Source organism: Lemur catta, chromosome 8, assembly GCF_020740605.2.
Source record: "Lemur catta isolate mLemCat1 chromosome 8, mLemCat1.pri, whole genome shotgun sequence".
Lineage (NCBI taxonomy): Eukaryota > Metazoa > Chordata > Mammalia > Primates > Lemuridae > Lemur > Lemur catta.
The window spans coordinates 100,609,950-100,636,599 of record NC_059135.1 but is presented as its reverse complement, the minus strand read 5'-3'; the positions used below and the strand labels follow the sequence as shown (position 1 = coordinate 100,636,599).

The 26,650-nt window shown below is 59.2% G+C and overlaps 1 protein-coding gene across 2 annotated transcripts in view; it reads left to right on the top strand.

Annotated features, from left to right (window-relative positions):
• Nucleotides 1-456: 456 nt before the first annotated feature.
• Nucleotides 457-26,650, top strand: part of HS6ST1 (heparan sulfate 6-O-sulfotransferase 1) — a 52,596-nt gene continuing 26,402 nt past the window's right edge. For both annotated transcript variants that reach the window (XR_006736803.1, XM_045559030.1), the window contains exon 1: nucleotides 457-1,037. Coding sequence is in view for 1 of the 2 variants with exons in the window: in XM_045559030.1 (XP_045414986.1) it covers nucleotides 511-1,037 (527 nt within the window). In the remaining variant the exon portion in view is untranslated. The remainder of the gene's footprint in view (nucleotides 1,038-26,650) is intronic.

The following is a 26,650-nucleotide window of genomic DNA, read 5'->3' as shown; positions in this document are numbered from 1 at the left end:
TGCCCGCCTCCGAGCGGCCCGGCCGCGGCCCGAGACCGGCGGCCCCGCGCCCAGCGTCCCCGCGCCCGGCGCCGGCCCGGGCCCCCGGCGCTGCGGGGGTGGGGCCAAGGCTCGGCGCGGGCGGCGACGGCAAGAGGCGCCGCGGGGGCGGGCCGGGGGCGGGCCGGGGCGGGGCGCGGCGGACTGCGGAGACGCGGCGGCGCGCGGGGCGGCGCAGAGCGTTCTCGGCGCCGAGCGGAGCGGGCGGGTGGCGGGGGTGCGGGCGCTCGGTGCAGGCTTGGGCCGGAGCGGACCGAGCGGGAGCCGAGCGGGAGCCGAGCCCGGGCAGCCGGGGCTGGGCGCGAGCAGCCATGGCGCCGCGGAGGGCTGGGGCCCGCGCCGCTGCGGGCGGCCTGGGCGCCGAGTAGCCGGGCCGGGCCGGAGCGCGGGCGTCGGCGGAGGCAGCTGCGCCCGCGCCCCCCGCCCTCCCAGGCCCCGCGCCCCGCGCCCGGGCCCCGGCGATGGTGACACATGCGGCGGCGGCGCGCCGGCGGCAGGACCATGGTTGAGCACGCCAGCAAGTTCGTGCTGGTGGTGGCGGGCTCGGTGTGCTTCATGCTCATCCTGTACCAGTACGCGGGCCCGGGGCTGAGCCTGGGCGCGCCCGGCGGCCGCGCGCCGCCCGACGACCTGGACCTGTTCCCCACGCCCGACCCGCACTACGAGAAAAAGTACTACTTCCCGGTGCGCGAGCTGGAGCGCTCGCTGCGCTTCGACATGAAGGGCGACGACGTGATCGTCTTCCTGCACATCCAGAAGACGGGCGGCACCACCTTCGGCCGCCACCTCGTGCAGAACGTGCGCCTCGAGGTGCCCTGCGACTGCCGGCCGGGCCAGAAGAAGTGCACCTGCTACCGGCCCAACCGCCGTGAGACCTGGCTCTTCTCCCGCTTCTCCACCGGCTGGAGCTGCGGGCTACACGCCGACTGGACCGAGCTCACCAACTGCGTGCCTGGCGTGCTGGACCGCCGCGACCCCGCCGCGCTGCGCACCCCCAGGTGAGCCCCCGCCGCGGGGGAGTGCCGTCGGGGCCGGGCTGGCGGGGTCCTCGCTAGCGACTGCGCCCCCGAGCCACGTCCCCGCCAGAATGTGCTGGGCCGGCTCTGCCTCCCCCGCCCCGCCCCGCCCTCCTCTCCTGTTTTGTTGGGGCTCCCACTAGCTACAGCCCCTACAGACCTGCCGTTCGCCCGAGGCGCCCTGCTTGTCTCTTCTTGCCGGCTGTCACCTCTGCTCTCTGCCCTCACTCTCACCTCTTGCTTCTCTGCCCCACCACCTGCCTGGCTGCTCAGTGCCGGGTTTTCTCCCGGGTCACTGCCCGCTGGGTCGCCTCATCTGCTGTGCCCCGTGAGATCTGACCCACTGGGGCTATGGGTCTGCAAGCAGGGAAGGGAGTCCCTGCGTGTGCATGTAGCCCACCCCGAGTGTCGGCCTCCCGAGGTGCTCCACCACTGAAAGTGGACGTGAGAGTAGTGAGATGTCTCTCTCCCTGCACCTGTGGTGCCCCGGCTCTGGGGTGCCTGCTAGCCTGCCTTGGGGGCAGGGGGAGGAGCTGCCAGGGAAGGGATTTGGCTCTGCCTGCCGTGTGTGCAGGTAGAACAAAGGCCCTGTGTGACCTGGGGCTGGGGGCAGGGAGGAGGCAGTGCTGCCTGTCCTCCCCTGTGGGCCTAGCAGGGAACCCTTCCAGATACAAGCTTGCCTTGAAAAAGGAACAAAAGCCAGCCAATTGGCGGCTGCCTTCTCCTGGAACCCACCAGCCAGGTGGGGGTAACTGAGCTGGTGGAGGGCACCTGTGCAGCCAGACACCTACCTGGGGGTTCCCCATGTCCCCCAAGTCTGTGGGGGTTGAGCAGCACAGAGCTAACCTCTGTGTGGACGCTGGCATGGAAGGGGTGCCAGGGCAGCTCTCCTGGGAGGTAGCTTGTAGCAGAGCCTGGGGCATGCTGGGTTTCCAGCAGTTAAAGTTGAGATGACTCTCCTCCCGTTCCTGTTGGTGTCCTCTGGTCCTGCGAGATGCCCTGCAGGCCCTTGTCCCCGGAAGGCTGGGCTGGGAGAGCAGGAGCAGGTCTTCTCGCCTGCCTTTTGTTTTTCTTGCACGTTTGCCTGAGGACTGAATTTGCAGACAGGCTGGGGGAGTGGGCGAGTCTGGGGTAATGGAGGTGTGTGGGTTGGCACTCAGGTCAGCAGGCACAGGCTCTCAGGTGTGTTGGGGGAGTCTCAGTGGTCCAGCCAGCCTGGAGCCGAGCTGAGCCATGGCATGGCTCCCTGCACAGCTGCTGGTTGTTATTCATGGTCTTTCTCAGGCTGTCAGGAAATCGGGGTCCTAGAGTTGGGGGGATCTTCCCACTTTCCTTTGGCTGTGTCCCCCGCTCTCCCCAACACACAGCAGCTCCCAGCCTGGAAGGTGGTGTTCTGGGTCCCTTTTAGGCCTTGCTCCACAGCTCCACACTTGGCAGTCACAGAGCTGCCTGTCTAGGCCCCTGAAGCATTGCTTCCGGCCCAGCACTCGTCTGCTCCGTACAGATGAACATTCCTGCTGCAGAACACAGCCCCCACCCCCCACCCCGCCCCCGTGGTCCAGAGGCCTGTGCTAGACTGACTTGGGCCTGGGGACCAAAGCCACACCCCCACCCACCCTTCTGTCAACCAGGACTGTAGGCTCCCAGAGCTGGGCACTGACTGACCCCGAGAGACCCAAGAGGGCACCTCCCTGCCTGCAGGGAGTGGGGGTGTCTTCTGGGGGCCAGGGGTTAGTTTGGGAGCCCCAGAGGGAAGCATGCCAAAGAGGCCAGAGCCTTTGAAGCGAGCTTGCATGGCAGAGGCAACCTCAGTCCCAGACTGTAGTTAGATGCTCTTCCTGCAGCCGGACCTCCTGTGGGTCCCCAGGGTGAAGGGTCTCTGGCCTCCCTTCTCCAGAGTTTTGTTAACCAGAGCAGGAGCCCCAGCCACCCTCAGAGCCAGGAATGGAAGGACCAGGTGAGGCGGACAGACCGCAGGGGCTGCCCAAGGGAGGCCCTGGCACCCCCTGCCCAGGGAGCACGTGTGGGGTAAGAACGGAAAACACAGATGCCTCTTGCCGCAACGGGCCGCCCCCCACTCAGCGTGGAAATTGCTGGCTCAGCAGCAAGCAGGCTGCATGGGGGAGGGGCTTCCAGGGCCCTCCGGAGGCCCCCCTCTGCCACCAACCAGGCAGGTGGCAGCACCCCGCCCTCCCCTCCCTTCATTTCTGTTCTAGGCACTGGGTAGATTTCTTTTTTAATGAGCTTCCTGGGAGGCCAGGGTAATCTTGGCTTTGTGTGTTTACAGCCCAGCTGCACCTTGGTCCACCTCCTGAGGACTCCTCCCCACTCCCACACCCACACCCAAGCTGGGGCTGTGCCCCTGGGGGATACCTGGTGTCAAGTGGCTCCTGGTGTCAGGAGACTCAGATGTCACCCTGTCTGCCTCCGTCCCGGCCCTGGGGAGGGCCGTGTGGGTGTTGGAGTGACCACCCGGCTGGTGAGCTGAGGAGAGGGTGGGACTGGCTCTGCACGGGGCCCTGAGGCCCTCTGGGGGCTGGAACCCTCTCCTCCTCCTCTTTCTGTCCTCCCCTGCCTGCCCCAAGGTAGGCTAAATCCTCCGCCCCGCCTTCCCCAGCCTCCGGTGGCAGTGTCTGCGGTGTCGGGGGGCCGGGGAGCAGGGAAGTGCTCGCCACTGCACGGCGCCAGCCGGGGCTGCTCTCAGCCGGGCGTGTGTTCCGGTGACAAATAGAGATGGTTTTCAGCGTCTTCCCGGAACATGGTTTGGAACTTCTGGTGGCTGTTAATGCTTCCTGACGTGGTAGAGAGGAACAGGTGTGTGAGCAAAGTATTGGCAGGTCCCTGTTTGCTCCTGTGTCCCCTGCAGGGCCTGCCTCATCTGCTGACCCCAGCCGGGTTACCTGTGAGCCTGCCCGGGAAGGAGGCTGGCTGCAGGGCCTTGGAGAGGCGTGACTGCCTGCAGGCAGCTGCCAGGCGACCCACCGTTACCAAGGGTCGCTCCGATTGGAGTGTCACAGCACCACACACTCCAGTGTCACCTCCAAAGGTCCGGATGGTGCTCCTGGAGCCAGAACGTCCCTCCTTCCTCTTCCTGTCAGCAACACAAGAGGAGACACAGTGAAGATCTTGCCTGGGTGCCCTGAAATCGTATAGGCTTCATTTGGGGCCACAGAGGGCATTTAGGGCCCAAGTGTGGCTTCCGGGCCACTTTGCCAGGGGTCCTGGGCACAGCCCTTGTCCTCCCTGCAGCAGGGCCCCTTTGGTGGACGCCCAGCCTCTGGGACGTTGCCCTGCAAAGACTGTCCTTCCTGAACGAGGGCGGGAACCCGGGAGCTCGGGTGTCAGCAGTGTGCTGTCTCTGTGCCTGTGGCCCCGTCTTTGGCTGTGTGCCCTCTGCTCCGGCTGTGACCCTCAAGTCTTCTGAGGCTCCAGAAACCTGCCTGGTGCTGAGCGCAGGCTGCTCCTCCGCCCAACAGGCCTCCCCGTCCCCCACTGTCCTGCCAGCCCCTCCTCTCACTTGGGTCTCCACTCGGAACCCCTCCTCCAGGAAGCCTTCCTCAGCCTGTGTTGGGGGGGGGCCTGCTGCCCTAGGTGCCCTTAACTGTTCTCCCATCTGCCACCCTGGCACCTGCACGGTGCATCGGCAGTGGCTGTGGCCCAGTGCTGAGTGGCTGCTGCTCTGTCACCATGTTTTCCTCCTGGTCCCGTGGCTTGTCCAGGATCTGGGCTCTGTCACCTCTTTCCCTGTGTGTCGAGTGTACGGAGTCGAACTCAAGTGCCATGCTGTTCCCCGAGAGCCTCAGGGGCTCCTCGGTGGGCTGTGTCAGGTGGTGGCGGGCTTAGACCAGAGCATTTCTGAGACAACAGTTTCTGTGGCACACAACGATTTCCAACTTGCCTTCATAATTATTCTTCTTTGAGATCAAAGGACAAAACCCGCATCCTCTGCGGTGGGGACAGACGTTACCCAGAGCGTGTGACTGGGGCCAGTGAACAGGACCCGGGGACCTGGCGGGGGTGCCACAGCCCACATTGCCCAGAGAGGCTTTGGTGGAGACAAGGGAATCTGAGGTCAAGATGTTCCAAATTAGGTTTTCACTAAAAGCAAAACCAAAAAAACCCCTTCTTTTTAAGCAGATACATGAGAAGGCAAATTCATGAATGGTTTACTGACAGAATCATTTTAGATGGTTCTCTGGCTTGTGAGGTCACCTCTGCTGTGTCGCTTAAGTTGTCTTTAAGCACCGGAGGACACACCAGGCCATGGCTTCCTGTCCTGGGCCCTTTATTTGTAAAACCCGGGCGTGCAGAGCCGTGGTGTGGTGGGGCCAGCTCTGCCTGGGGCCTTGTCGTCTTCTGGGTCAGAGAGCCCTTTCCCCGGGGCACAGTGCCCACCCTGGCCCTGAGCCGGTGAGGCCCTGCCATCCCTGGAGTCCGCCCAGGTGTCTTCCCCGGGAGGAGGCTTGGCTGCCACGCTGGGGGCCTGGCTGTGGTCTGCGGCCACACTGCGGCCGGAGTCCCCCGACGTCCACTAGGGCGGGAAGAGAGGGGGCCTGGCTTCATCGTCGAGACGGGACTGCGTCTTTCCTTTCACACGCCCCTTTTGTTGTTGTTACAATGATTGCTGGGCAGATGAGTAGGAGGGAGATCTGAGACCCAGGGAAAAAGAAAAATCATCTCATTCCCCATGCATAGTTTTTCCACTATAATTAAAGCCGTAGTATGAATTACACCATAAATGTTGCCTCATGTCATTAAAAACTTAATGTTTTAGTGGCTGCAGATGCTCGCCGCTCTGGGTGCGCCCTCGCTGGCCCTGGTGGCTGGGCGTGCAGGCTCCGGTTTGTCTCCCGTAAGGAATGCTGCAGTGCACATCCTTGTATATAAATATTTTGCACGGCTCTCATTTCCTAGGAAATTCCTAGGAGTGAAATTTCTGAGTTGAATAGTCTGAACGTTTTAATGCTCTCAATATAGATGTTAAATTACTTTTCAGAACGCCTACACCTTACACGTTTCCACCTGTGGTATTTGAGTGCCCATCTCAGCGGCACCCTCGCTGATTTTGAATCTTACTGTGGGTTTAAAAGAAGCTGACTTTCTCAAATCAGCAAAAAGTGCCAATCTGGTGGCTTTTATTGCGAAGTCTTGCCTGACTAGTGTGCCCAGGGGATGACCCGTCACCTAGTGGGGCTGGGAGCGGCTGTGTCCCAGTCACCCCAGGTGCTTCCCACCTGCTCCCAGTGGCTCATTTCACTGCTACTGAGCAGGGAGTGCGGCTCCCCGGGGCCTGGGGTCCCAGCGAGAGAGCAGAGGGGCAAACAGGGAGGCTCTTGTCCCCGAGCACTCAGTGCATCCCTGGCATGGGTTATCTCGACTGGCCCTCAGCACCCCACGGGGCAGGTGTGTGAAGCTTGACCCCATTTTCCACACAAGGAAGTCACAGCCCAGGGAAGTTGGAGACCGTGTCAGAGTCCCTCAACCTGGACAGCCAACAGCTGGCATTTGGACGTCCTCTGTCCCGAGGGCTGCGTGCCTCCCGCCCCCGCACAGTTGGGAAGACTGTCCGTGGGTGAGAAGGAGCGCCACCGGTCCTGCCAGCGGATTCAGAACACACCGGCTTCCGAGATCTGGGTGGACACAGGCAATTTCACATGTGGACCCGTGACACTGAGTTTACTGGACACATCTGGCAGCCTTTGCCCAAGAGCAGCAGGACAAGAATCCGAACGCATGCTCGCGGCTGTGGAAGGGTAGCGCGACCAAGGTTTGCTGAGAGACACTCCCAGCAAAGCGCGGCCGGCACCTTCCACCCGCCATGGTTGGGCTGTCCTCGCGGGTCCTCAGGGCCTGGAGCCACTGATCCCAGCGCCAGTCTGGGGGTGACAGGCAGTGCAGGAGGCAGCGTGCGACTGTGCGTGGGCGAAGGTGGGTCCAGCCTCCGTCTCTCTGCTCTGTGTCCGTTCTCTGCCTCAGGGAGTGACACAGGGCGGGCAGGTGGGAAGCCAGGGTCCCCCTGCCCTCTGCTCCTCCTCTGAGTGCCCTCACCATCCCACTCTTGTCCGGGACTGAATTCCCCGCCCCTGTGAAGGAGTGCAGGGTGTTCCCAGTCAGAACTCAGCCACCACAGAGGCAGCTCTGAGGGCCCCGGGCTGGACTCCACCCCACTGCGGTGGCACGCGGTGGGCCATGTGGGTTGGAAGAGGGAATAGCACGAGAAGCCGTGCCTTGGGGGGCAGTTACGGTGTGTGATTCAGGCCGGGAAAGCGGGCGGGGGCTCAGGCCACCTCCTGCTGAGGTGGTTTCTGAGCTCTTCTCTCCAGCCGCCCAGACAGCAGGCGACAGCCCGCTCAGCCCGCTCTGAGGTGATGTGACGTGTGTTTACACAACAGTTTTTATCTGTTAAGACTCTTGTTCTTGCTTTTTTGGGAACTTAGTTGGCTCTTTCTCTTCCTGTTAAGATTTTGAGGCCGGGCGCAGTGGCTCACGCCTGTAACCCTAGCACTCTGGGAGGCCGAGGTGGTTGGATCGTTCGAGGTCAGGAGTTCAAGACCAGCCTGAGCAAGAGCGAGACCCCATCTCTACTAAAAAAAATAGAAAGAAATTATCTGGCCAACTAAAATATATATAGAAAAAATTAGCCGGGCATGGTGGCGCATGCCTGTAGTTCCAGCTACTTGGGAGGCTGAGGCAGTAGGATCGCTTAAGCCCAGGAGTTTGAGGTTGCTGTGAGCTAGGCTGACGCCACGGCACTCACGCTAGCCAGGGCAACAAAACGACACTCTGTCTCACAAAAAAAAAAAAAAAGATTTTGTTGTCTCCTTTGGTTTTTTTGGGGGGGTGGGCATGTTATGCTGAATAAAATGTCTGGAGCCCCAGGGGGTAAGATGCTACCCCAGCCACAGTGACAAGCCCGTGCAAGCATGGTGTCAGCAAGAGGTGTGGCCTGTAACACCTGAGAGGGTGGAGCACATACAGGGTTTTGCAGGATGAATAGGAGTATAAACAGGAAGTAGCACTTTGGAAGCACAGTTAGGTTATCTGAGACCCACAGCCAGTCGTAGGGACGAATGGAAGCCAGAGAGGGCAGTGGGGACAGACAGCATGAGTGCAGAGGGGCAGGCAGAGGCCCGGCTATTGATGTCCCAGCTGCCCCTGAATGTAGGCCTGTCACTTTCTGGCTATGGGACTTATGGTCTGAGCTCTGTTCCTCCCTAGGTAAAGTGCCCCCTGCCTGCTATGGCGGTGTCCCAAGTCCCCAGCTTACAGGGGCTGTCATTTTGGAAAAACATGGCATGGCACGCACATACCCACATGCAGGATCCCGGACCGCCCAACCCAGAGTGGACACTGCTGGAGGACATTCAGGCCCAGCTGAGTGGGCTGAGGGAGGAGGCAGCCACTGGAGACCACACGCATCCTCCTCAAGACTCGCTGTGTGGCTGGGCGTATGTTCCTTAATGAGGGAGCAGAAAACATGGGGGCAGCTCTTGTCCCCACAGCCACCTGCTGCCCCTGTGGAGGCCCCTCCTGGTCAGCTCTGGTGCTGCTGGGACCTTTGCTGAGGATGCACCTCCCCCCACCACCCGCCCGCCGGTGGCCTTTCCCGCAGCGTCACCAGCTTGTACCTCTGCCCCAGGCTCCCTCCAGGGTGGCTGGACTGTTTGGAGGCCCCCCCAGCCCTGGCTGTTGGTCCGTTCCTTCCTTCACTTGGCCAGGCACCCTGGGTCTGGGCCCGGCGCTCCGAGGGGGCCTGCAGGACTGACACACCCCGGGTTCCACAGGGCTCCCCTCCGGAGCTCTTGGGTCCTCGGTGTAGACAGGCCGCTGAGGCTGCAGTGGGGGCGCGGAACACACAGGCACTCGCCTGCCTGCTGGGGCCTCGGGCGCGTGTTGGGATGGGTTTCTCCTGGAAGGCACAGCCGGGAATCCAAGGAGGAGAGAGTCCCCTGAGCAGCCTCTCCTACCTTGTGGCTCACGGGTCCAGGTGAGCATCTGCCTGAGCCTCAGTTTCCCCATCTCTGAAATGGAGGTGTCAGTCTGCCATTGGGTTCTGCACAGGAACTGGTGACTCATTACCCATGACCTTTTGTGACCCCTCTGCCATGGTCCCTCTGGCCCCAGATTGTGTCCGTGTGTGTGGGAGCCATGGCCACTCCCAACCCGGTATAATTTTGCAATCCAGGGGGGCCTGGTTCCTCCTCTGCACAGCAGGCTGTCAGCAGCTGTCACCCGTGGCGTGAGGCTGGCGCAGTGGCAGGGCTTCACACGGGCTTCAGCGAGAGGCGGCTCCGGTGGCCTGCCCGTGGCCTGTCTGTGTGGCACGCATGTGACCAGCACAGCTGCTTCAGACTGTTTACGTGGGGCTCGTTAAAAGCCCTGACGGGGACCTCAGAGCAAGTCAGTAATTGGCCGGGAAGACAGTAACTGCCGAGGTTAAAACTCTGCAGCTGATTGTTTACAGAGCTGTAGAGTCCACAGAGGTCGGTGGCCGTGGGTCCCTGGCAGGAGCTAGGGCTGGTTCTCCCCGTGACGGGCCTCCTGGTGAGGGGCAGGCCCGGGCCTTGTCCTTCAGCATCCAGGCTGTCCCCAGGAGGGCTCTGCGCCATCAGCCCAGGCAGACGTTTGAACTTCGTGGCCCTGGAGTCAGCCCAGCCTGGGTTCCAGCTCTGGCCCTGCTCCCGCCAGGAGAGGCTGGGAACACTTTGAGCCTCGTGGACCAGTGGGAGGGCAGAGGCCAGCGGAGTCAGCTTGGTAAGGCCCACTCTGCACTCCATGGCAGGTGGGGACGGAAGTCTCCATGGGCACCCGGCAGGGAGGAGGCCGGCCAGGGAGAAAGTGGCCCAAGGCAGATGGGAGAGCAGGGGCTGGGGCTGGGGCTGGGGGCCGGGGTGGGGTGGAGGGGTTGGCACAGCCAGGGCCTGTCCTGGAGCGAGGGAAGGGGCCCAGGCCTGGAGCTGGAGCAGCTAGGTGGAATCCCAGCTGGGCTCTCACAAGCTCTGCGACTTCTGTGCCTCACACTCCCCATCTGTAAAAAGGGTGTGCTGACACTGCCTGCCCCAGAGGTGGCACTTGGAGTTGTTCCCACAGCTCTATTCGGGCTCTTTTCCACGAGAGGCTGCAGTAAGTCCATCTGTTCTGGGCGCGGGGAAGGGGCCTCCAGGGCCCCTGGGAGGCCAGCTCTCGTTCCTGCTGTGAGCTGGCCTGCCCAGCAGGACCCTCCCTCAAAGCAGCGGGAGTCTGGGCAGCCCGGGGCCCTTATCTGGGACATCCCCAGTGTCATCACTGGCCTTGTGAGGTGACAACCTGGGACACGCCATGCTTTGGCTGCAGGGGTGTCCTCCTCACCCTGGGCTGTGGCCTTGGAACCTCCCACTGCTTTCCTGTCTGTGCCCATTTGACAAAAGGGTGTTGCTCCTGGAATCTCCAGAAAGCACCCCTCTCTGGCCAGCAGCTGGGCGTGGAGAGGGCGCGTCAGCGCGGGCCCGTCTGAGAGCCCAACGCCCAGCCAGGAGGAGGGGTGAGTGCCACGTGACACTGGCCCTGCCCAGAGGCCCCACCTGGCCGTGCCCCAGGCTTTGTCCCTCCCTGACCCTGTCAGGCCGAGGCAGGCTACAGTCCACCCCCACAAGGTGTCTGCAGGGGGGTGACCTGGGAGCCTTGTGGGGTTTTCACCTCTGTTCCCACCGTGGGCTCAGAGCGTGGCACGGGGTGCAGGTGAAGCCCCACCCTGCCACCCCTCCGCCAGCCCCCCATCACCACGGTCCTGCATTTCACGTGTTTTTAGACTTCCTTTTATACTCGCTGCAGGTCTGTGTATTCCTTAAAAGATACCAGTGCCTTTTTGATGTTACAGACTTTCTAGGACCTGTGTCAGACTGTATTTAACTTTCTGCGACTTGCTGTCTTCACTTAGCCTTGTTTTTGAGGTTTATCCCTGTTGTTCCCTGACACGCATGTTTAATTCGCTGACTGCCGGACTTTGCATCAAGGTTGTCTAGATGTCTCTTCCCCCTGCTTTGTTCTCGTGCAGCTGCGCGGGGTGCTTCGCTGTGGCTGTCACAGTCTGGAGGTGGCGATGCTGCTTGCACACAGTCCTTGTGTGTCTCTAGGAGAGGGTCAGAGAGTGGTCCAGCCTCAGTCCAGAGTGCCTGCCCCACCATGCCATGCCTGCGGTTCTCCATTGTTTAGCCCTGCCACTTTGTCACTTTTGCCAGGCGAGTAGGCGGGAAATGGGACCCCAGTGGTCCTAGCTCAAGTTTCCCTGACAGCGAGATGGCATCTTACTGTGTGTTTATTGGACACTGAGGTCTCCTCCGCTGGTTACCTGTTCGTGTCTTTGGCCTGTGTCTTCCCCTACAGGGTTGTTTGTCTTTTTCATGTGGTTTATAGGGATTCTTTGTGGGTCCTGGTGCCAAGTTCGGTGGGTGATGTGCTCTGCAGGTCTCTCTTGCCACCGCGGGGCCTGCAGAGGCAGAGGCGGGACGCTGCCCCAGCTGCCCCGGGGGGTGTTTGGGCTGCGTCTCCCTCTGAGATGCAGCTCTAGAGGCTCCCATGTAAATATTTACCTCTCTGGAGGCCGGTGTCCGTGGGAAATAGGGACCTGCAAGCACTGAGGTTTTGTGTTTGCGTCACCATGGCGAGAGGAAGGTGGGGGGTCCTCCTGGAGCCATGCACTGGGGGTGTGGGGCACGGGCCTGCGCTTTCTCTGGAATCCTGGTTCTCATTCCTCAGCTGGGAAAGCTTTGCAGCAGCAAGACCAAGTCCTCCAGCCAGACCACAGCTTGCAGACGGAGGGCGCCGGGAAGGTGCAGCCATGTGGGGTGTCGCTGCCGCTTAGGGGTGCTGCTGGGGGACAGGGGCAGCAGTCTGGGAGCAGAGGGGCTGTGGCTGACTGCCGCCCTCACTTCGTGCCAGGTGCCCTCATTCAAGCCTCACCATCCGGGGCCCTGTTTCGCAGATGAGTAAACTGAGGCTCAGAGAGCCTAAATAACTTGCTACCTGAGGTCACCAGAGATGGAGCTGGGATTCACATGCAGGCCTGTGGCTCCAGGGTTTTCTCTATCCCCTCCCCAGTGACAAGGGGCAGGCAGGTCCCTGCCTAGGAGGGGAGCCAGGAGCTAGCCAGGGTGTGGGACTCATGCCCACCGCACTGCCTGCACGGTGGGGTGCAGCATGGCTGCTCTGTGGGGGGACTTGCCAGGGAGCTCAGCACAGTGTGGGGACCCTGGGAGAGGTCCCTAGTGACCACTGGCCCTCACTCCTCAGAGTCCAGCCGAGTGAATGGACGCCTGACCAGAACAGCCAGGTCACTGGGTCTGACCCGTCAGCTCCCCTGAGAGAGTAGGGGCAGGTGACGGGGGAGCCAGGACAGATCGTCTCCTGGGGGAGTTCGGAGGTGTCTGAGGTCGGCTGTAGGGAGAGGCCTGGCCCAGGCACAAGCCAGGGAGAGGGTGGGCTGCAGAGTGAGGCAGTTCGGACCCTGCCTGGAGGACACAGGCCTCAGCCGACCAGGCCCAAGCCCTTGCCACCTCCCTCTTCCTTCCCACCCAGCCTGCCCCGGGCTCCAGGTTGGAGGGGCTCAGCCCCTGCTCCTGCCTCTGTCCCCTCCTGGCCCGCAAGAAGGCGGGCGAGCAGGTCTGGGCAGTTGGCTTTGCTCACGCAAGTCCAGACAGAGGGCTGCTCGCTGGCCACCTCCGGACCCTGCAGGGGCGCAGGCCCTCCCGAGTCATGCTTCCGGCCATCCGTGTAGGCCTGTGGGGAGGCCGGGTCCTGTGAGGAGAGGGTTTTCCCTTTGCTTTCCTGGAAGCTGGGCTGGCACGACGCCCAGCAGAGAACATCGTTTGTGTAAAATAGAGGGTGGTCAGGTTTCAGCCAAGTGGGTAAAAGGCAGGTAGAGGGATCGGTGGGGGCTGTGCCAGGACGGGAGCAAACCCCATTTCCCAAGCAGGTGGGTTGAAAGGGGACCCGGGCAGGCAGCGTGCCAGTTCGTTCGGGCCAGCAGGGGATGGAGAGTCCCAGAACGGGAGGGCCTAGCAGGCCCGGCAGCCCGTGGTGCCTTCTTCAGGCTCGTCCTGCAGCGGGGGCCCCTTCCCGGTGGAACCCTCACTTGCCCTGTCCCTCGCAGGCACCTGTGAGGAAGAGGCTGCGTAGCCCGTGCTGGGGGCTCCCTCCCACACCCAGCACCCGTCTGCAAGGCCAGCGCTTCCCACGTGGCCCTGTCCAAGTGGCCGTGGGTCTGCCCTGGCAGGGGCGCCCGGAACAGGGAACCCCGCATGGCTGGGAAGATGGGCCTTACTTGGGGTGGCACTAAACTGTGGCTGGCCAAATGGACCCCGCTAAGCCCCGCCATCACTGGTCGCTGCGTCCCCTGACCAGGCCAGAAGTGGCCTCAGGTGCGTGTGGGTGCCTGGTCACCTGCCTGCCCTAGCTCACCCCAGCACTGCGCCCACTGGGGCCACGTGGTCAGCTGGCACGGGGGCCTGAAGCCATCCCAGCTGCAGGAGAGGGAGCAGGTGACCATTTCTGGGTGTCAGGAGATGCCAGGGTGATACAGGGTGGGTTCCTCCAACTGACCCAGTGAGCCAGCGTGGAGTGGCTGCCACTGCCACACGGCACTGGTGTGAGTGCCCTGTCAGGACGCAGCATCCCTGTGGCGGGCCCCTGGCACGTAGGTGCCCCATGTCTTCGGGAGTGGGATCCAGGCTGCCTGGGCCCGAATCCTACAGCAGCGTGCATCACTGCCGCTCCTACAGGGGCTCGCTGGGTGGGGGGCACCAGCCATGTGGCAGGGCCAGGGTTGGCACTGGCCAGCCCAGGGGTCTTTCTAGAGTCCCTGCTGACGTCCATTAGCAAGGCAGCCCCCAGGCCTTGCGGTCTGAGGCGGCCCTTGTCTCCTCCTCCCGCCCCTTAGCCGAGGTGGCCACCTCGGCCCCACTCAGTGCTCGGCACACACACTTGGGGAGGCAGTGGTCCCTGTTCTGAGGGCCCGCGGCCCTCCTCTTGCCAGGGCTGTCACACAGACCTTCTCTGTCCCCAAAGGCTAGGACACACTTTGAGAGGGTGGCCGTGCCCAGCAGTATTCCCAGGTGGCTGCACCGGGGCACTCCAGACAGACCTGCGGGATATATATAGACGGATGAGAGAGGATTTATTAGAGGAATTGGCTCATGCGATTATGGGCGCTGAGACTTCCCACGACCGGCCATCTGGGAGCTGGAGGACCGGGGAAGCCTGTGACACAGCTCAGTCTGAGCCAGAGGGAGCTGCTGGTGTAAGTCCCAGAGTCCAGAGCCCGGAAATCTGGAGTTCTGATGTGCAGGGGTAGGAGAAGAAGGGTGTCCCGGCTCCGGAGGAGAGGGAATTCGCCTTCCCTCTGCCTCTCTGTTCTGTCTGTCCCTCCACCGACGGGACGGTGAGGGCGGATCTTCATCTCAGTCCACTGAGTCAAACGCCAGTCCTTCTGGAAACTCCTCACTACCACACCCAGAAATAACACATACGCGGGAGCACTCGGCGCCGGTGGGAGCGTGTACAGGGTGGACTTGGTGGCCAGGGGAGTCTGTGTGGGTCACCAGGGTCTTCCTGCTTGCCCTGGGTGGCGAGATGGCTAGAGTGGCACAGGGCCCACCCACCGGGACCGGTGTCCCCATAACCTCTTCCTCCTGGCAGCTCCTGCCTCCCGCTTCATCTAGACTGGGCCCTGCCCATGGGGGGCTGAGACTGGGCAGTGTCTCGTTTAACCTTCCAGGAGGCTGGCGAGGTTGGCCGCACTCTTCACCCACTTCACAGGTGGCAGGTGGCTCCCAGAGCGGCAACCTTTGCAGCGAGGTGGCCCGCGTGAGCCCTGCACAGCCTGGCCACCCACCGCCTGCCTCGGTTCTCACGTGGCCATGACAGAGCTCGGTGTCTGCTGTGCATGGAGCAGCCCTCTCTGTGACATCGGATCGCTGCTGTGGGTGGGCAACAGCTCCCACCCAGCCCACCCGCAGGAGGGACTCTAGCAGGTATCCGTCCAGGTCACAGAGGGGTAGAGATTAGCATGGCGTCCGCCTGGCTCCTCCGGCCCCATGGCAGGTGCTCACCGGGACCTTTCGCCTGGGACCCCGACCCCATTGACAGGGTGGAGAGGGCCCCCCGGATTCCTGGATTCTGAGGGCCTGCTTTCCAGCCAGCCCCTCAGTGTCACAGAGGATGCCTGCTCCATCCCTCCAGCCTCTCGGCCCCCAGCGGTCTCTGGTGGGCCCCTCGGAGCGAGAGCAGGACTGAGCAATTTGAAAGCAAGCCGGGGCTGAGGTTGGGGTGCCACAGAGGCTGAGGCGTGCTGGGTACAGAGGCCCTGGGAGGGAGGCTGCTGGGTCGGCAGCCCCGAGAGCCCCCAGAGCCCTGCACACGGCCCCTGCCCTGTGCAAGCAGCCTCGGCCCACCTGTCCTCCCCGCAGGTAAGGGGGTGCTCAGTGCTGTGCACAATTTAGTGCTAGACTTGGAAACTGTTTGTCAGATATTTATTTACCTTCCGTTTTCTTCTTACTATCACAGTACCGTGTGCTGATTTTAGAATTTGTTCTCAAGCACAGAAGCACCCTGCCTGCCTCCCCCACCACCCCCACCCTCAGGGCGGCATGGTGGCATTGTGTGATTTTTTTTTCTTCTGCCGTTTTGGGGTCAGGGCAACTTCCCAGCTTGTCCTCCTGGCCCTGTGGCTCTGGCCACTTCTTCAAGCCCCGTCCTGGTCCTACCCAAAGAGGCCTTTGCTGTTCTCGGTAACATTTTGCAGCACCTCTCGGGCTGCGTTTGACCTGCGTTTGGGGCGTCCCTTCAGAGAGCGTCAGGAGTGTGGTGTCCTGGCCACACTGCCCGGGCTCCCTGTGGCTGGGTCCCGCCCCTGAGCGTTGGGTGGGAGGCAGGCCCAGGCCCTGTGACAGCCTGGCGCTTCCTCTCAGGCAGGTGGCAGGTGGGACCTGTGTGGGACGGGCTCCCAGGGCACAGCCCCTCGGGGACCGGAGCACCACGTGGTCAGTGCCGGCCATGCGGCCTGGGGCCTGGGGCCTGGGACCGAGCGTCCTCCTGCTGCTGCGCCTCTCTGAAGGCCCCAGGGGGGCGGCGCCAGCTCGGAGTGCAGGGCCTGGCGGGCAGCCCCGTGCTCGGGCTCCGCTCTGCGGCTCTGTGTCCGCGCTGTGCTCGGCGACACCCCCCTTCTGGTGGTGTTCCTGGGGGCAGAGCTGGCCTGTGGCCCAGGCAGGAGTGTCTTCTACTTGGCGACTGACTTCGTCGTGAGGGAGGACCAGATGACACTGGAGGGCCCGGCCCTCTGCCTTCCCTCCCCGCAGGCCGAGCTGGGGCCCCTGGGAGCTGCTGCCTGGGGAGGTGCAGCCGGCGTGGCGTCTCCCTGCCGGTCAGCTCTGCTGCCACACGCGCTGCTGGACGAGCAGACCAGTGGTGCCCCAGGGACGCACGAGGACATGGTTTCCATGAGGGCCTGGGGACCCCGTGGGGACAGGCCCTGGCAGGCAGGGGCAGCCACGGACCTCAGACCTACACACGCATGGCCCTGAGGGGCGTGTGGCCAGGGCACCCCAGCTCTCACATACCCCACTCACTACTCACAGCTCCCAGCCGCAGTGACTCAGAAACAGTCTGGAACAGGAATTCCTTTTTTCCTTACAAGTGGTTGGCACTTTGGGACATTTCTTGCCGTTTGAAATTCCTTTGCACTAGTCCCTTTTAAGAGCTGAGCAATTTTCCACTCGGTGGCTGGCCACTCCATCCCAAGCTCTCAGAAGCCCTCAGAATGGGCCCAGGATATTGGAGGAAATGTGTTTGCACAGAAGATCTGCTGTCATTGCAGAAAACAGAGGGCAGCCTAGGGCCACACGGGCCCTGCGCACCCCTGCCCCCCACACAGGCCGAGCGGGCTGGGATCTGTGGACCATTCAGGAGGGGTCACCGGGGGTGTTCAAGCACCCAGACTCCTCAGACAGTGTGGCCTCGGGGCTCCCGTTCCTCCCTTCTGCCCTCCCGAGAGAAGGGGGCCCTGGCTAATGACACCAACTTCCCATCCCCCTCCCTACCAAATCCAGTGTCGTATAGCTTTTCTCCTATGTTCTAAGGGTTTGACAGGTCTGGCTCCTAAAATTTTAGATCATTGATCCATTTCCAGTTAATTTTTGTATATAATGTTAAGTAAGTGTCCAAATTCTTTTACATGTGGACATCCATTTTTCCCAGCACCATTTGTTGAAAAGACTGTCCTCTCCCCATTGAATGGTCTTGGCACCATTGACCATGCACATGAGGGTTTATTTCTGGGCTCTCTACTCCATTCCATTGGTCTATATGTCTGCTTTTATGGCAGTACCACACTGTTTTGATTATTGTAGCTTTGTAATAAGTTTTAAAATCAGAAAATGTGAGTCTTCCAACTTTTTTTTTCTTTATCAAGGGCTTTGGCTATTTGAGATCCCTTGAAAATCCATATGAATTTTAGGATAATTTTTTCTATTTATGCAGAAAATGTTGTTGGGGTTGATAGAGATCACACTGGATCTGTAGATTGTGTAGGGTATTATTTACATCTTAACAATGTTACGTATTCCAGTCCATGAACATGGGATGATTTTCCATTTATTGGTGGTATCATTACTTTGTTTCATCACTGTATTGTAGTTTTCAGCATACAAGTCTGTTACTTGGTTAAGTCTCCTCCTAAGTAGTTTATACTTTTTGATGCTATTATAAGTGGAATTGTTTTGTTCATTTCCTTTTTGGCTTCATCATTGCTGGTATATAGAAATACAACTGATTTTGTTTGTTTGTTTGTTTGTTTTGATTTTGTGTCCTACAACATTTCTAAGTTAGTTTATCAGCTCTAACAGTTTTACAGTAGATTCTTTAGGGTTTTCTAGATATACAATCATGTCACCTGTGAAGAGAAATCTTTCCCTTTTCCTTTCCAGTTTGGATACCTTTTATTTCTTTCTCTGGCCTGATTGCTCAGAATTTCCCGTACTGTGTTGAGTAGCAGTGGCAAAGTGGGCATCTCTGCCTTGGTGCTTACGTGACGAGGAGACGCTCTCAGTGTTTCCACTGAGTCTGACGTTAACTATGGGTTTTTCATATAGGGCTGTCTTAGCTCAGCTGCTGCGGCAAATGCCACAGACTGGTGGCTTAAACAACAAATGCTCGTTTCTCACAGATCTCAGGACCAGAAGTCCAAAATAAAGGGGCCAGCAGGTTGGTGTCTCGTGAAGGTCCGCTGCTTCTGGCGTGTGCCCTGCACGTGTCCTCCTGTGGCTGAGAGAAAGCGATCACCGCCCTCGTGACTCTCGAGGGCACTAATGCCATTCATGAGAGTGCAGCCCTCATGACCCAGCTGCTTCCCAAGGCCCCACCTCCAAATTCCACCACACTGGGGACTAGCGCGTCAGCGTGTAGGGTTCGAGGGGTCACACACATTCAGTCTGTAGCAGTGTCCTTCATTATGTTGCAGTAGTTTCCCTCCCTTCCTATTTGATGAATGTTTTTATCATGAAAGGATTTCGAATTTTGTCAAATGATTTTTCTGCATCAGTTGAGATGATCATATGGTTTTTCCCTTTGTTCTGTTAATGTGGTTTATGACATTGATTGATTTTCATAGGGTCAGCCATCCTTGCATCCCAGGGATAAATCCCACTTGGTTGTGACCTGTAGTTCTTTTAACATGCTCTGTTCAGTTCAGCTTTCAAGTGCTGCATGGAGCGTATTTGCATCAATATTCATAGGGATGTTGGCATGCAGGTTCCTTGTAGTGTCTGTGTCTGGCTTTGGTAACAGGTTAATGCTGGCCTCACAGAATGAGTTAGGACATGTTCTCTCTGCATCAGTGTTTGGAAGAGTTTGGGAAGGATTAGTGTTAGTTCTGGGAGAGCCTCTCTTGAGTCCCAGGCATGTGCTGGGAGCTTGGCCGCAGAGCCTAACAGTCAAGGCTGTCAGCCAGGCACGGTGGCTCACGCCTGTAATCCTAGCACTCTGGGAGGCCGAGGCGGGTGGATTGTTTGAGCTCAGGAGTTCGAGACCAGCCTGAGCAAGAGTGAGACCCCACCTCTACTAAAAATAGAAAGAAATTATGTGGACAGCTAAAAATATATATAGAAAAATTAGCCAGGCATGGTGGCGCATGCCTGTAGTCCCAGCTACTCGGGAGGCTGAGGCAGGAGGATCGCTTGAGCCCAGGAGTTGGAGGTTGCTGTGAGCTAGGCTGACGCCATGGCACTGTAGCCTGGGCAACAGAGTGAGACACTGACTCAAAAAATAATAATAATAATAAAAAAATAAAGGCTGTGGACACCCACGCAGCCGCCTGGCTTTGTGGCCCCGGGAAGGCTTCCACCTGCACGTCCTCTACTGTAAGTGGAAAGGAATGGTACCCTCTGCGCTGGGGCAGGGGATACCACACAAGCCAGTAGGTGTGAGTGTGTCCGGCACAGGGGAGGCACCAGGGATGCTGGCCGTGCCACCAGCCGTTGTCATCACGAGGTATTCTCAGCAGCGTCACCTGTCTCACAGAGGAGGGGCCCGGGGCTCAGAGGGCACTGGATCTGCCCAAGGGGATTCAGGTCTGGTGTCTCGCTGGGCACACCCAGGCCCCTCTGACTTAAGCCCCCTGCATTCCTGCCTTGCCACAGAGGAAGACCAGGATGGGGTCAGTGGGCTGGGTGGGTCCCAGTCTGCCGAGCCTTGGAGCCAGGTATCATGGCAGCCGCCCTCTGTATTTTCCTCATTCCTCCTGGAGCTCACTGGGGAAGCCAGGGCTGTGTCCGTGGAGAATCAGCACACATGTCCCTGAAGGAAGGAGAGGGCAGGGCCCCTGCCCACAAGGAGGCATGGAGCTCAAGCCCACTGGGCCCAGGAGTGGCACTGTCATGGTGTGCCTGTGTCCCTACGGTGGTCTCAGCGTGGACCCCTGACCCGTGGCCATACCTTGGGAGGTCCAGCAGGGCTGGTTCAACTTCTGCCAGCTCAACATGGCCATTCTGTGGGTGGAGGCCGACCATGGGGCTGCCGGGACCCTGTGCGGCCACAGACCTGCTCACATCGCATTTGCCTGGCCCTCCCCTCATCGTCCTGCCTCCCAGGCTGGTGTAACCCGCCCTTCCTCAGCCCCGCAGGTGGCCCAGAAACAGGCGCTCAGGTGTAAGTGTGCCTCGCCTTCCCTTCCCATCAGTCCGTCGGGGCTAGGACATGTGCCGAGGGCACGGACCCCACTCTCGCAGCCTCGGGGCCCTGGACGTGCAGGGTCAGCCGTGGCGCAGGAGGCTCCCGGGTCTCGGGCTGTCGTAGACTTGGCGCTCCCGCCCTGGCGGGGCGTGGGGTGCCGATGGCCCAGCAGGTCTCCAGGCCCTGTGTCCTGCTTCCGCGGGGAAGGGGCGGCGTGGGAGCCTTCGCCGCCTCTGTCGGTCGGCGCTCCCAGGGCCCAGGCCAGGTTGTGCGGGTGGAGCCTCGGCTGGAAGAAAGGGCCACGGAGCCCTGGCAGAGGCCACGGTCTTTTGACAAACCCTCCAGACTTGGTTTGGGCCACGTTCTTTGTTCCCTGTGGGGAGCAGCTTTGGAAACGTGTGTTCCTCTTCCTCTTGGGTAACTGGGCTCCCTGGGCTGTGACTGGGGTGCAGACAAGGTGCCTGCTGGGAGGGAAGGTGGCGGCCACCAGCTGCTCTCATGGCACCTCGTCTCAGTCCCATCTTGCAGCATCTTCTCCTTCCAGGACCCCCAGGTCCCTGTCCACAGCAGCACCGTCCGCACTCGCCCCACCCTGCTTAGCCCCTGGGCTGTGGCCTCAGGAAGCAGGGAGGGTCCCTCCAGAGTCCCCTGGGGCCTCAAACTGCTGCTGCTCTTCATTCAGCCTCAAGGCCCCCTCTCCTCTGGGCGGAAGGAGCTGTGCTTTCTGGGAAATCTGGAGTCACCCCAATATCTGTGCAAGGAAAGTGCCCGTTGGGTGGTGATGGCTGCCGCAGTTACCACCACTAACTTGTCTTGCGAGGGGTTTTATGGGGCAGCTATCCTGATTGTCGGTGGGTCAGCTTCATTCCAAGCCATTCTGAGTCCTCGCTCTGTCCAGGCCCTGTGCTGTCCCCCGGGGGCAGCTGGTGGGGACCTGGCATGGAGGGGGCTGAGCGGGGAGCAGCTCTGCCAGGCACATGGGATGGAGACCCAGCCCCCACTGCATTCTCCTCTCCTCTGGCCTGCGGCTCCCGCACACTGACACACACACTGACACACACACTGGCTCCTACACACACTGACACGCACACTGGCTCCTACACACACTGACACACACACTGACACACACACTGGCTCACACACACACTGACACGCACACTAGCTCCTACACACACTGACACACACACTAGCTCCTACACACACTGACACGCACACTGACACACACACTGACACACACACTGACACACACACTGACACACACACTGGCTCCCACACACACTGACACACACACTGACACACACACTGGCTCCCACACACACTGACACACACACTGAAACACACACTGGCTCCTACACACACTGACACGCACACTGGCTCCTACACACTGACACGCACACTAGGTCCTACACACACTGACACACACACTGAAACACACACTGGCTCCTACACACACTGACACGCACACTGACACACACACTGACACGCACACTGGCTCCTACACACACTGACACACACTGACACACACACTAGCTCCTACACACACCGACACACACACTAGCTCCTACACACACTGACACACACACTGACACACACACTGGCTCCCACACACACTGACACACACACTGACACACACACTAGCTCCTACACACACTGACACACACACTGGCTCCTACACACACAGACACACACACTGACACGCACACTAGCTCCTACACACACTGACACGCACACTGGCTCCTACACACACTGACACGCACACTGGCTCCTACACACACTGACACGCACACTAGCTCCTACACACTGACACGCACACTAGCTCCTACACACACTGACACGCACACTGACACACACTGACACACACACTAGCTCCTACACACACTGACACGCACACTGGCTCCTACACACACTGACACGCACACTAGCTCCTACACACACTGACACGCACACTGGCTCCTACACACACTGACACGCACACTAGCTCCTACACACTGACACGCACACTAGCTCCTACACACACTGACACGCACACTGACACACACTGACACACACACTAGCTCCTACACACACTGACACGCACACTGGCTCCTACACACACTGACACGCACACTAGCTCCTACACACTGACACGCACACTAGCTCCTACACACACTGACACGCACACTGGCTCCTACACACTGACACACACACTGACACACACACTAGCTCCTACACACACTGACACACACACTGACACACACACTGGCTCCTACACACACTGACACACACACTGACACACACACTGACACACACACTAGCTCCTACACACACTGACACACACACTGACACACACACTGACACACACACTAGCTCCTACACACACTGACACACACACTGACACACACACTGGCTCCCACACACACTGACACACACACTGACACGCACACTAGCTCCTACACACACTGACACGCACACTGACACACACTGACACACACACTGGCTCCCACACACACTGACACGCACACTGACACACACTGACACACACACTAGCTCCTACACACACTGACACGCACACTGGCTCCTACACACACTGACACGCACACTAGCTCCTACACACTGACACGCACACTAGCTCCTACACACACTGACACGCACACTGGCTCCTACACACACTGACACGCACACTAGCTCCTACACACTGACACGCACACTAGCTCCTACACACACTGACACGCACACTGGCTCCTACACACACAGACACACACACTGACACACACACTGGCTCCCACACACACTGACACACACACTGACACACACACTAGCTCCTACACACACTGACACACACTGACACACACACTGGCTCCCACACACACTGACAAACACACTGACACGCACACTAGCTCCTACACACACTGACACACACACTGACACGCACACTGACACGCACACTAGCTCCTACACACACTGACACACACACTCACACGCACACTAGCTCCTACACACACTGACACGCACACTAGCTCCTACACACACTGACACACACACTGACACGCACACTGACACACACACTGGCTCCCACACACACTGACAAACACACTGACACGCACACTAGCTCCTACACACACTGACACACACACTAGCTCCTACACACACTGACACGCACAATGACATGCACACTGGCTCCTACACACACTGACATGCACACTGACACGCACACTAGCTCCTACACACACTGACATGCACACTGGCTCCCACACACACTGACACACACACTGACACACACACTGGCTCCCACACACACTGACACACACACTGACACGCACACTGGCTCCCACACACACTGACACGCACACTGGCTCCCACACACACTGACACACACACTGACACGCACACTAGCTCCTACACACACTGACACACACTGACACACACACTAGCTCCTACAAACACCGACACACACACTAGCTCCCACACACACTGACACACACACTGACACACACACTGGCTTCCACACACACTGACACACACACTGACATGCACACTAGCTCCTACACACACTGACACGCACACTAGCTCCTACACATACTGACACACACACTAGCTCCTACACACACTGACACGCACACTGACACACACTGACACACACACTAGCTCCTACACACACTGACACGCACACTGGCTCCTACACACACTGACACGCACACTAGCTCCTACACACTGACACGCACACTAGCTCCTACACATACTGACACACACACTAGCTCCTACACACACTGACACGCACACTGACACACACTGACACACACACTAGCTCCTACACACACTGACACGCACACTGGCTCCTACACACACAGACACACACACTGACACACACACTAGCTCCTACACACACTGACACACACACTGACACACACACTGGCTCCCACACACACTGACACACACACTGACACGCACACTAGCTCCTACACACACTGACACACACACTGACACGCACACTGACACACACACTGGCTCCCACACACACTGACACACACACTGACACGCACACTAGCTCCTACACACACTGACACGCACACTGGCTCCTACACACACTGACACACACACTGACACGCACACTAGCTCCTACACACACTGACACGCACACTGGCTCCTACACACACTGACACGCACACTGGCTCCTACACACACAGACACACACTGACACACACACTGGCTCCTACACACACAGACACACACACTGACACGCACACTAGCTCCTACACACACTGACACGCACACTGGCTCCTACACACACTGACACGCAGACTAGCTCCTACACACACTGACACGCACACTGGCTCCTACACACACTGACACACACACTGGCTCCTACACACACAGACACACACACTGACACGCACACTAGCTCCTACACACACTGACACACACACTAGCTCCTACACACACTGACACACACTGACACACACACTGGCTCCTACACACACTGACACGCACACTGGCTCCTACACACACAGACACACACACTGACATGCACACTAGCTCCTACACACACCGACACACACACTAGCTCCTACACACACTGACACACACACTGACACACACACTGGCTCCTACACACACTGACACGCACACTGGTTCCTACATACACAGACACACACACTGACACGCACACTAGCTCCTACACACACTGACACACACACTAGCTCCTACACACACTGACACACACTGACACGCACACTAGCTCCTACACACACCGACACACACACTAGCTCCTACACACACTGACACGCACACTGGCTCCTACACACACTGACAGACACACTGACACACACACTAGCTCCTACACACACTGACACGCACACTAGCTCCTACACACACTGACACTCACACTGACACGCACACCAGCTCCTACACACAGTGACACACACAGTGACACGCACACTGACACGCACACTAGCTCCTACACACACAGACACACACACTGACACACACACTAGCTCCTACACACACTGACACACACACTGACACACACACTGGCTCCCACACACACTGACACACACTGACACACACACTAGCTCCTACACACACTGACACACACACTGACACACACACTGGCTCCCACACTGGCTCCCACACACACTGACACACACACTGACACGCACACTAGCTCCTACACACACTGACACGCACACTGACACGCACACTGACACACACACTGGCTCCCACACACACTGACACACACACTGACACGCACACTAGCTCCTACACACACTGACACGCACACTGGCTCCTACACACACAGACACACACACTGACACGCACACTAGCTCCTACACACACTGACACACACACTGACACGCACACTAGCTCCTACACACACTGACACACACACTGACACGCACACTAGCTCCTACACACACTGACACACACTGACACACACACTAGCTCCTACACACACCGACACACACACTAGCTCCTACACACACTGACACACACACTGACACACACACTGGCTCCCACACACACTGACACATACACTGACACGCACACTGGCTCCTACACACACTGACACGCACACTAGCTCCTACACACACTGACACACACACTGACACGCATACTAGCTCCTACACACACTGACACGCACACTGACACGCACACTGGCTCCTACACACACTGACACGCACACTGACACGCACACTGGCTCCTACACACACTGACACGCACACTGGCTCCTACACACACTGACACACACACTGACACGCACACTGGCTCCCACACACACTGACACACACACTGACACGCACACTAGCTCCTACACACACTGACACACACACTGACACGCACACTGACACACACACTGGCTCCCACACACAGTGACACACACACTGACACGCACACTAGCTCCTACACACACTGACACGCACACTGGCTCCTACACACACTGACACACACACTGACACGCACACTAGCTCCTACACACACTGACACGCACACTGGCTCCTACACACACAGACACACACACTGACACTCACACTAGCTCCTACACACACTGACACACTAGCTCCTACACACACTGACACACACTGACACACACACTAGCTCCTACACACACCGACACACACACTAGCTCCTACACACACTGACACACACACTGACACACACACTGGCTCCCACACACACTGACACATACACTGACACGCACACTGGCTCCTACACACACTGACACGCACACTAGCTCCTACACACACTGACACGCACACTAGCTCCTACACACACTGACACACACACTGACACGCATACTAGCTCCTACACACACTGACACGCACACTGACACGCACACTGGCTCCTACACACACTGACACGCACACTGACACGCACACTGACACGCACACTGGCTCCTACACACACTGACACGCACACTGGCT